The 11,995-nt window shown below is 34.8% G+C and overlaps 3 protein-coding genes across 3 annotated transcripts in view; 1 reads left to right on the top strand and 2 right to left on the bottom strand.

The window, feature by feature from the left end:
• The window catches only part of LOC107673460 (isotocin receptor-like), a 29,892-nt gene extending 26,649 nt beyond the window's left edge, over positions 1-3,243 (top strand). Inside the window, exon 2 of the mRNA XM_016467057.1 lies at positions 1,725-3,243. Coding sequence (XP_016322543.1) covers positions 1,725-1,975 — 251 coding nt within the window. The 3' untranslated portion in view covers positions 1,976-3,243. The remainder of the gene's footprint in view (positions 1-1,724) is intronic.
• Positions 3,244-3,961: 718 nt separating this feature from the next.
• On the bottom strand, positions 3,962-6,853 carry LOC107673475 (caveolin-3-like). The gene is made up of 2 exons (XM_016467071.1): positions 6,484-6,853; positions 3,962-4,680 (listed from the first exon to the last, which is right to left on the bottom strand). Exons 1-2 carry the CDS (start codon positions 6,592-6,594, stop codon positions 4,339-4,341), a joined length of 453 nt encoding a protein of 150 aa, XP_016322557.1. The 5' UTR covers positions 6,595-6,853; the 3' UTR covers positions 3,962-4,338.
• A 2,976-nt stretch (positions 6,854-9,829) lies between these two features.
• On the bottom strand, positions 9,830-11,938 carry LOC107673446 (caveolin-2-like). The gene is given in 4 exon segments (XM_016467045.1): positions 9,830-9,944; positions 10,877-10,998; positions 11,001-11,066; positions 11,756-11,938. Coding segments are annotated over 4 exon segments (486 nt in total).
• Positions 11,939-11,995: the final 57 nt, after the last annotated feature.

Here is an 11,995-nt window from a genome sequence, read left to right as displayed (position 1 = left end):
CCTGTCGGCGAGTGAAAAATCGGGCTAAAATCGTGCAGTGTGAACTCGGCATTAGGTTCATTAAAGGGCATACTTGAGACATTTTTTATCAATTTAATGTGTCCTTGCTGAATAAAAAAAAAATATATATTTTTTTTATTAAATCTTACAATCCCACACTTTTGAACAGTGGTGTGTCCTGTTGCTGCCACCATTTTATAAAAACAATAAGGGTTAAAGGGGATTTTCTTTTCTATTCATGCCTGAAAACACCTCTTTCCCATGATTCCCAAACACAATAGAAGCAAAACGAGTTTACCTCAGTCAATCGTCTCCTGCTTTCTGGTTTAACAGATCTTTCCGCATTGCTATGAGCTAGCAAACAACATGTTGTTTATTCTGTCTAAATTTGTCTTGTTTGTAAAAGATCATAAAGAAGCTCAGTGACAGATTCTACTGTTTACACCACGGTCCACCAACACTGTTTTTATAATAAAGAAGTTGTCTCACATCATGCTTCTCATACCAATTTATTTTTAATGCCACATTGTGTATGCATAGATTGTAGGGAGTGATTCTAGACTTCTAATGATAAATAGCACAGTGGTGCAGACCCTTATGAAGATAGCCAAAATAAACTGGTTGGTTTACAAATGACTGTTGAAGTAGTGTGTAACGTCTGCCCAGTAATATGTTTTCATCTTCCCAGTTGTTTATTCATATTTGTGGTGCACTGTAATATCAGATACAGTATGAGGAAATGCTCAGTGAGAAGTTAAATACAGGAAACTATCTTATACTTAAAAAATTGTGTAGGATTTACTTTGAAACAATTTTCACTTAGAAATGGTTAAATTTCACAAATGATTACAAATAAACAGCAACACATTAAATTAAACTTGAAAATTTGACGACTAGAATAGTATAGTCTTGTAAATTGTACTCCAATAATTGTTTTATTTAAAACCTTGAAAAAAAAACTTTTGACAGTATATATTTCATATCAAATTGTTCTCAAATGTCAATTTTGAAGTACTGTAAATGTCACTTTTATGGAATCAAGATCACATACAGATATTACATTTTTAGTTTTACCTTTGTGCTTGTGTAAAATACAAATTAAGAAAATAATTTTAATATAGCTAAACCATATTCATGCTTTGTAAAAGTTTTTTATTGTAAAAAAAAATTGTAAATAAAACAAAATACTATTGGAGTATATTTTAAAATAAAATACCATTTCAATTTTCAGTAACACTTTACTTAAAGCCTTTATGTATAATGCATTATAAAAGTAGCTCTAATGCATTAATTATGCCTTGTAATGCACCTATATACTGCATTGTACACTATGCATTTTAAATTTGGTTGTAATTTTATACAACAAAATAATGTATTACAACACATTTAAAATACATTATACCCTTTATAATGCATTATACATTAAGGCTTTAAGTAAAGTGTTAACCAATTTTTCTACTATAGAATTCCACATTTAATTCAGCGTGTGCCTTGCTGTTTGTAATTGTTTCTGAAATTTGCTAGGAATTTGAGTGGAGTGAAAATTGTTGACTTTTGGCTTTTAAAGGTGAGATGTGTAATTTTTTATCATTAGACACGAGATTTTAAAAGCACTGACGATGCAGAATATTGAATCCGACAGGTTAAAACAAGACCACAGAGTTGAAGTACAATGTTCTGATCTTTTCATTGTATATTTAAAGCTGGCTTCTTATCCTCCACAGCAATGCCCTTCATCATTTCCATGTTGCTGGCCAGTCTGAACAGCTGCTGTAACCCCTGGATCTACATGTTTTTTGCTGGGCATCTCTTTCATGACCTGAAGCAGAACCTGCTGTGCTGCTCCGCGCTCTATCTGAAATCCTCTCAGTGCCGCTGCGATCCGGAGCAAGATTCCCGTAAGAGCAACTCCTCCACCTACGTCATCAAAAGTGCCAGCAGCCAGCGGAGTATCACCCAGACCTCTGTCACATAAACCAAACGTACCTCAAAGCCAGTTTTTCACATTTTTGAAAGCCAGACAGGAAAGCTAGAATATAAACCCACACAAGGCTGCAAATGTCACCATCAGTTTGCTTCAGCTGTGTTTTCGGTTGGGAATTATTCAGAATGTCATTTTCATTACTCTACTTCGTTTTCTTATCTCTGAGGACCTTGAGCAGCCGTAGTCTATTCCTTGCCTTCGTGTATTGTGTTTCTAGACATTACAGAAGGAACATCATTCGATTCCAGACTGTGTTTATGGGTCTGTTTACATTTAGTCACACATCGTTTGAATTGGTATCTGATTGTGTATGCGCATTCGCTTTGGCCACATAAATGTGTCTTGGTGCTGGGCACCAAAATTGGCTGCACTTGATGTGGCTCATAAAAACAGGACGTGGCTGAATTAGCTTTGACGATTGTGGTACAAAAGATAACAACCATAATGTGCTGCATTCTGTTTAGGGCTCACAAAACCTCCGTACGCTGATGTAGATATGTTTAGGAGGAGCAAAGTTTGCATATGTGGCCTGAAGAGCCAGATGGATTTACACTTGGCCGAGTCTCAAACCGCCAGATCGGATTTCTGTCGCTCTTAAGTGTGTCTTAGAGTGTCCAAGTGTAAATAGCCCTGATATGATGTAAACATGCAAAAAACAGTCAACCTTAAAGGGATAGTTTATCTAAAAATGAAACTTTCATTATTTACAGTACTCATCCTCATGTCTCCCCTTCATGAAAAAAGCAGTGAAAAGTAATGCAATTTTGTGCATTTGTGAAAAATCAAGTTTGACATACATTGTATTGAAGATGACAACAGGTTATATCATTTTATGGGTTATGAGGATGAGGAGGTTAACAACACACAGATGAAAACAAGATGTTGATGACACATGAAGTGTTTCTTCTGAAACCTAATGAGAAACATGGCCAGTTGCTCTTTTTAATGAACTTGTCAAAAGAGAGTACTTTGGTTTGTTTTAAGAAACCCAAGCACTTTTCATTTTTGGCACATACATGGTTATGTTGTTATCACTGTTCTTTATCATTTTACATGTAAACTTTACTGTCATGCCCAAAGGACCACATCTCTTTGCGAAATGTTTCTGCAGTGCCTCATGGTAATCAATCATGGCAAACACCCGATTTGTTTTCAAAAAGTGAAGGACTGATTGTTTACTCCTTCGCTTTTATGCTTGTTTGTCTTGTAAGAGAGAGTGTTTGAAATCAATGTTTATTCCAGTTACATATTTTGCTTAATATCGCTCTTAAAACTTTGATTTCAGCCTATGTTTGTTGCTTCATCTTTATAAAATATTCTAAAGAAAACACATTTACAAGAGGACAAGTGAATTTCACATAATTGTTTATGAGTGCTGCAAGATGAGAAGGATAAAGAAAATGATAAAGGCAGTATTAACAGCAGAAAATATTTATTTTATAAGGTTTAAATACACTGTTCACTGAAATGCTTGTTACTTTCCCATTTAAAAAGCTACTGATTTTTCTTCCTGGAAAATATACTGCCTATTTACATTCACTCTGTGTAGCTGAAGCTTTTATTTATTGAAATAAATTGTGTGTTGATATGTCTAACGGTGAGGAAATCTGTTGAAAAGTGGAGTATAATAAGCCAACTAAAGTGAGGAGTTGAAAGCAAATAGATCGAATTGCAAAGTCATAATAATCTTGTTTTTTTTTACAGCTGAACCATTTGGTATTTATTAAGGGAAAAGGGAAAAGTGTTTTGATGAAAATGTTCATGAAAACATATTTCATCATAAATTCATGGCATCAGTTTAAAGACATACAATTTATTCAATGTCCTATATTCAGTGACAGAATCGGGGACATAAAATTTCATGTTTAATTAGTTGTTGTAGTGTAGAAAATCAAGAAAAAAAAATATAGGCCTATATATAACAATAAAACACAATTCAAACCATTATTATTTAAACTTAAATTTTTAATTAGTAGTTGTACAGAATATATCTGACATTGTCATGATAAAAATACCACACTCAGCAACATCCCATTTTAAATCTGTCAAACTTAAAGAGAAAAACCACATGATATCAGGTAAGACTTATTCTCCATTGTCGGTCAGAGAGGCCTTGCATCATACGTCTCTCTGAAAAAGCAGGTGGCCTAATCCTGAATTGCTCCCAAAGCCTCTAACATAAACTGAGAACATACAAAACACTGCATGGGATTAACCATCTGGGGCATTCTATTATTCATGTAGTCTTTTCATTTTTAGGGACCTCAAAATCCACACTCCAAAATTAGATATTTGTAAAATAAAACATTTTCCTCCAAGGACTGAACATGTAAACCTTGACTTGTCTAAGAAATCTAAACCTCTTTGCGTAACGCCACCCGTACACTGCTGAAGATTTTCCCTAGGGCTTCGAACAAGGGGTCACAGAAGGTATGGATGCAGAGAGAGTAGATTCGACTCAGGCACTGGGTCTCGATCAGATAGCTCTTAATGCAGGGCATGACTGCCCAAATGTGACAAAAGGAGATGCAGGCAAAAAAGAAGCCCCACAGCAGCGCCACTGGGATACCAAAGATGGCCGACAGCACACGGTAGCACCAGTACTTGGAGACGGTGAAGGTGGTGTAGCTGGCCTTCCACACTCCATCCATACTGTGGGTGCCATCAGGCTCGGCTATAACATCCTCAAAATCCACCTTGATTTATTGGAGGAAAAAAGACATGGTGACATTTGCTGGTTAGTACAAATTTCCACAAACCACCCTGTTGAAAAAGCCAGCATATGCTAGTTAGGTATGTTCTGAAGCATGGCAGCTGGTTTGAGCTGGTTTAAGCTGGTCATGTGCTGGTCCTGGTTGAGCAACTAGCTCCTGCTCAGGACCAGCTCATGACCAATTAAGGACCAGCTTAAACCAGTTCAACCAGCTGCCATGCTTGTGTTGGTTTTTCAACAGGGCAGGGATTTGTTGCCAAAACCTGCTTAGTATATTGTGCAATCAATAGTCAGTGTCAGTGATTTGGCAAGCATGTGGTATGGGTTCTCTTCTGCTTGTACTCCTAAAATGGATGATGATTAATTCTCCAAACAGCGACATTTGATATCAAAATCCCCCATCAGTAGAAGGCAGTCTGGCACCTTGTTTATTTTTGCTTCAATCTCATAACAACTAGAGAGTATTTAGAAGGAAGTATTTCAGAAAGTTATTTCAAATCTTTATGTAACATCTATATAAGTGCTGAAATAAAAATCTGATCTTTGGTAAATATGCAAAATGCAGTTAAGACAAGTTTAACGTAGCATTGACAACATTTGAAATTAAACCCAATTTCTTGAATAAGACAGAGATGATTGGAAATCTAAAATTACAAAAATTAAATAAAATCATATAAAAATGAACAAAAAAAAAAATACAAATAAATAAATATGAAATTAACACTTTTATTCAGCAGGGATGCATTAAGAAAAAGTGACAGTAAATACTTTTACATTGTTACAAAAAATTCTGAACTTTGTATTCTGTATCGTGGATTTAAAAAAATATATAAATAAAATATAAAGCAGCAAAACTTTCAACACTGATAATAATAAGTATTTTTGAGCACCAAATCAGCATATTAGAGTGATTTCTGAAGGATCATGTGACCCTGAAGACTGAAATATTGGCTGCAGAAAATTCAACTTCGCAACCACAGGAATTAAATAAATTACATTTTAAAATATATTCAAATAGAAAACAGTTATTTTAAATTGAAATAGTATTTTTGATCAAATAAAAATGCAGTGAGCAATACTTTAATATATATAAAACAAAGCATTAACACCAAAAGCTATTTCTCACCTATGCATATTTCTTGTGAACGAACGTAATATCACTAAGACCTATTGTAGTAACAGTGTTGCTAACCATTACAGTGATCTTACACTCACATTCAACAGTGAAAGAATACCAGACTGTAATTTATGATTTGGACATAGATCAATAGTCAAAATTAAATGACACAATTTCCCCTACTAATCTAGTGAATTATTAAAACACATGTGAAGAAGCAATACATTTTGTTGTCTGACACACCCTTTTACCTCCTTCTATAAATACTGATAGTATGGCCTGTTCTGCCAGATGAAGTAGGTTTAGTGCTATTTTTGGGTCATGCCTTGTAGCTACAGCATAAAGTGTTGTGCAGCTCACACGCAAGCAAGTCCGTCTCTAAGGACCAGATCGCCAATCCACTCGTATCAGTTCCACAATTTAGGAAGTTAGTGAATAGTTTGCATGCTTTATCAGTTTCTTATAAAGTTATATGTACATATTTCTGTCAAATATATGCTTATTGGGCTATTTTGGCTTTTAAACAAGTAATGTAGTTTTATCAGCTTATACAAATACTTTCAAAGTTCTCTTTTGTTTAAATGGCATTTCAGTTGAAATTATCATTAAGGTTTCAGTGTCAAATTTTGTAACACCAGAACTACTGTAAAACCAAAAAATTCCACATACCTTCACAACATCTTCATTGATCTGCTTAGGGTCCCTGTTGATCAAATCAATCTCCTTGGTGTGACTATCTTTCAGGATTTTCTCCTCATTGGTGCTATACTGGTCCGCCATATTGGGGGCCTCTGGCCCAAGACTGGTCGGAGTGGGATAGATGTAATGCAGAAGTGTCCGAAGGAAGAAGAGTAAAGCAAACTAAGTCAGCGACCAAAGGAAAAGTGTCAGAATGGCCCCACAGTCCCTAGTCCCTTTTAATTCTCCAATCTGTGGACTGACGACACGCCTGGAATGCTAGGGACAGCTGCGCCGGCCGGGGCTCCTGTCTAAAGAAGGGTCCTGTCTCTCTCTCTCGCTCACGCTGACTGTCTCACCCTACTGTATGTTACCACTCCTCTACCCCCACCCATTACCTATTCTGCCCCACACAGCCCATACTCCCCAGTCCATAACTCACACACTTGGTAAAAGCACCTCTTGAAGGGAAACCAGGGGCCGTGTCACATTTCACACACGGCTGCGGGGTCAGCCAGGCAGGAGTTGCACAGTGGCATGAATTTCCACTGTGAAGTGTTGCTCTGAAAACTAATGCCCAAAGGCTCAAGTCAAGTCAGAAGTATAATACTTCTTTACAATACAGAGTGCCATTTTCAAAGCATTAATATTAGGTGCATTAAACTATTCTGTTTTAGTGTTATTTTAGCATTGAGATACTGTTTTAGCTTAAGTTTAAAATGAAAAAAGTGGCCTTGGTCAGTAGCTGAAAAAAAAAAGTATTTATTATCTTAATTTCAGTTCATATTTATTGTATTTCACATAAACATGTTTTTATGGTTTTAACTTTAGTTAACAATCAATATCCTGTTCTATTCAAATAATGTCTAACACATACTTCAAATGTTGCCTTAAAATCATAAAAAAAAAAGTATTATTTCCAAAATATCCAGGTCCTTTCTTATTCATTAGTCACTATTTTAAAATAAAATAAAATAAATGGTATATTGTCCTGCTAAGCATAAGACAGAAAGATGTGTATTATGCTCTGGGATTGAGATAAAAAACAAAACTAATTTCTTTTTTTGTGAACTTTTCGGGGTTTCATTGAGGATAAGTTTTGCTGCTAAAAACGGATGTTTTTTATTATTATTTAATAACCACTAATTATGTAATTTCAGCTTTTGTGTAACTATGCAGTTACCATCCATCCCTTTTCATTATGACTACTCTCTTTATAATGAATGACACTACTAGAACATAATAAAAAGGGGTTTTGAACATTCTTTACTCAGATGTGCCAAAAATAGGAACAGGGGGCTGTAAATGTGCCAGAGGTGTGTGTGGTATGTCTTTCTGCTAATTAGAGAAATATTCTCAGTGCTCTGTGAGCTGGGATGGGTTCAGGTCCTGAGGGAGAGAGGCACAAAAATACCCCACCCAGACATGCCTGTCTACTATTTATATCAGTGGGATTGTTTATAACAGTAGGGAGTGAACCATCCTTGTCTTTACTTACATTAGATCCACAGGCGACTCTACTCTTGACTACATTAACAAGTACTCATTTAAATCCAGAGTGAAATTTGAAGCGGAAGAATATTTAAACATGCGAGCCAAAATTAGAAGCTGGCTGCTGTACTGATATGCAAACCTCATGCTTGAAAAGATCTAGTTAAAAGTATTTGTTTTCAGCAGCCAAAGCTGAGTAATCACCACTGTTTCTAAAGCAGGTGATTAGGTGAAACCTATTCACAAACTCTTCAGCTTTTTCCTTATGAGACGTATTGTTTTTATTTTATTCATTCTTAAATGCTTGGGAGGAATGTTGGCAATGCTCATTTATCACCTCTTCCAGCAATTTTGGTGTCTCAAGTGTGAACCAGTGAATTGCACTGGCTCGTCTTTATACATAATATCTCATACAGTGTATGGTACAAATGATGACTACTATTAAAAAGGTGACAAAGAAAGTAGACGGGATGAATGCAAGCATCATTGGTATGCAAATGTGCCTTTTCGAGACTGATCGTGTATCTGTTAAAAAGGCCATCATAGAAAATGATAGTCTTCTTTAGTCATGTAACAGTCAATCAGAGCATGCACACTCACAATATCATTCATCCCATTTTCACCCCTGGTCAAAAATTGTCATCTATGACAACTCCTGCCGTCTTTGAGTCTTGCTATGCACAATTCCTTTATTTTTCCTTTATTCTACTTAAAGTGTTTACAACAACAAAAATATTTCACTATGTGCACAATTTACTCAACTTTCATTTAATATTCTAATATTCAGAGGCATAATGTAGTTCTAATGCATCTAATCACAAAAAAATAAATGAAAGGCACAAAAAGCCATATGATGTTTTTTAAATGTTAGGCCATTTCATAAATGTGTTTTGTTTTAGCAAATACATGGCAAATATTCAGTATCAAGTTATCATAAAAAATTATGAATGAAATAAAATCCCCAAAAAAGACTATATGATGCTTTTTCAAATAGTTAGTGTTAGACCGTTTCACATATGTATTTTTGTTTTAGCAAATTCATGGCAAGTATTCAGTATTGGAATTGTTATAAATCATAAATTATGAATCATTATAAATCAGTATAAAATGTTAAGACGTTTTTTATTATTACTGCCTCTATTATTATATTTATCATATATATTACTATTATTATCTTAGTAAGCCTTACACATTCATTAGTCAGTTTACAACTTCTGTATTACAAAAAAATCGTATCCTACATTACAAGTGATCAGTTCAACTCTATTATATTGCTAAGATTAGGTACTCCGTACTTTGGCATGATGAAAAATGATGAAATAGCAAGAAAGTCACAATATCATAGTAATATATGATGACAGAATATATATACTACTGATCAAAAGTTTGAAATAATTATGATTTTTTTTTTATGTTTTTCCAAGAAGTCTCTTATGCTCACCAAGGCTGCATTATTTTATTATAAATACAGAAAAATCAGTAATATTGTGAAATATTATTACAATTTAAAACAACTTTTTTCCATTTGAATATATAAAATAATTTTACTTCATTAAAATATATTCAAATAGAGAACAGTTATTTTAAATTGTGATAATATATCAAATACTATATTTACTATATATATATATATATATATATATATATATATAAAGCCCTCAATTTAAACAAGTAGGCTTCAAATATGCTGCAATTGCATGTCAAAAATCATATGAAACTGAAGAGACATTTACTTGTATATGATGTACATGATGTCATTTTAAGAATCCCCTTGCCCTTCAAAGCTGATTTTTTTTGTTCTGAAATGCGGTTAATATTTTTCCAAACAGATTCTGATGAATCCACATCACTTCCCAAAACTTCTGAATAAGGGGGAGATTGCAATGTTCAGCACATTATGCCAGACCACCTTTATCCAGTGCAGGTTAATGACCAAAATCTGCACACTGGGAACTATCAGCCTAAAAAGGAGAGAAGGCAGATAAGTCATCAGTAGCTTTCTGGTCTTCTTTTAGACTTCAGTACAGTTTTTGACACAGCTGACTACATTTTCTTGGCTGTGCTTTGGTGTCAGATAAGCCTTTATGGCAAATATATTGATTTACTTGTCAAACCATGCACTTTTAAGTGCACTTGGCAATTACTGCTCCTGGAAAAACTACATCATATGTGATGTTCCACAGGCTCTAAAACCAGACCCACATGATTCAAATGAAAATTAACAGGAAATGTACCAGCTTTGTCTATGCTAAATCACAGAGGGAGGTATAGCAGTCACCTCAAATGATCTAAGCTTGACGGATCTCACATCTGCTCTGTCACTAGTGTAAGTGTGCTAATGGCCTTAAACTTTTTAAACATAACAGCGACTAGTGTAATAATATCACATTCAAAAGGTGAAAAACATCACACACTCTGAAAGCTGTTAGGGATGAGGTTTAATTTTTGACAGGCTTAAAAGACATGGAAATGTTACTATAGTAACCATTGATTAAAATACAATGTTTATCTGTGTTATTTTCTTTTGCTTATATGTGCACAGGCAATACTTAATGAGGTTTTATATGAGCTCATGAACTATCAAAAAATATTTTTCACAGTATTAAGGTTTATTTATTTACATAAAGAAACATTTATTTAATGTTAACACTTTCAATAATAATAATAATAATAATAATTAAAATGAATTTTAATAAAAAAAATAGTACATGGAGGAATTAGGATTAAATAAGGTTAATAAATACAGTAAAAGTTCAAGTTATCCATTGTTATGTTAACATTAACTAAAGTAATACATGGTATAATTTAATATATAACTACGGTAGTTATTACAGGTTGATTTTGTCACATTGTTGCTTTTTTGGTATTTACTGTGCATTCACACGTGACTCACCAAATATGTAGACAGCTGAGGACAGCAAAGAGAAGACCTGCAACCAGCGCCACTGGCACCGCGAGCAGCAGCGAAACGATGCGGTAAAACCAGAGTCTGGACACCTCAAACAGAGCATGACTCTCCACAGTCACACCTTATCACAGCTCCTCACTGAAGCCGGCCTCGCTATCACATCCTCAAAGGTCACCTGAGTAGACACATCATCAGGAAAGCTATTTTTAGGCCGCCATAGCTTTCGACCTATTACTTTTCCTACCAGCTTTTTGATAACCGGTTTACTCTGAGTGAATTAAAACCTGTGTGTATTTATCTTTGCAAGTCTTGCAATACCATTATTTAACATAAGAGGGCAGTGTAGCATTACTAACGTAGTAGCGCCCGCTGTTTATAATTCAGGTGTAAATTTGTATAACAGCAGCTCACCACAGGCTGTTTTAAGAAACAGCAATACTGAAATACACTCAGGTAAGTTTTAAGCATGTAATGTAATTACGATAGACTTTAACTGAAAAATGTAACGGTTACTTTCATAAATACCAGATTGAGACAAGCTGTCCTATTTATACCCTTGGTTTTATTAAATAACCATGGTTTTATTGTAGTAAAAGTGTAGTAACCATGTTTTTTTGTTTGTTTTTTTGTTTTTGGCATAATGTATATATATATATATATATGTGTGTGTGTGTGTGTGTGTGTGTGTGTGTGTGTGTGTGTGCGCGCGCGTGTATATATATATATATATATATTAATACTGTATCTAAACAGAGAAAAGGGTCTAAATGGGACCACCATCAGTCTGGAGAAACCTCTCATTTAGTACACATACAAATGTCTGTAAGCCTGAAAAGTCTGCACTGTGTTGATTGTATGACCCACCTTAAGACACTTGTTGATTCCCTTTGGGTCCCTGTCCTTGATGAGTGCCTTTGTGTTACTGTGAGTAGCCAATGAATCTTGTCCTTTTGTTTGTGCTTCTGTAACACCAGGAGTATCATTTGGATTAATTTCACGCTGCTCCAAGAGTGAAGACACCACCTCCTCCTCTTCACTTATCTCCATGTCTATTGAGATGTCCTTCAGAGGTCCAGTGTGTGCAGTAGTGTGTGTGTGTGTGTG

The sequence above is a fragment of the Sinocyclocheilus anshuiensis genome, unplaced genomic scaffold, assembly GCF_001515605.1.
Source record: "Sinocyclocheilus anshuiensis isolate Anshui unplaced genomic scaffold, SAMN03320099.WGS_v1.1 scaffold44, whole genome shotgun sequence".
Taxonomy (NCBI): domain Eukaryota; kingdom Metazoa; phylum Chordata; class Actinopteri; order Cypriniformes; family Cyprinidae; genus Sinocyclocheilus; species Sinocyclocheilus anshuiensis.
Note: the sequence above shows the minus strand (reverse complement) of the source record. Positions and strands in the feature narration are given on the sequence as shown.

Bases quoted from the DNA above. Each gene is read 5' to 3' on its own strand.
- LOC107673475 (XM_016467071.1), bottom strand. From the start codon at position 6,594: ATGGCGGACCAGTATAGCACCAATGAGGAGAAAATCCTGAAAGATAGT. The intron at 4,681-6,483 runs GTATGTGGAATT...CAATAAATCAAG, and splicing joins TCAATGAAGATGTTGTGAAG to GTGGATTTTGAGGATGTTAT.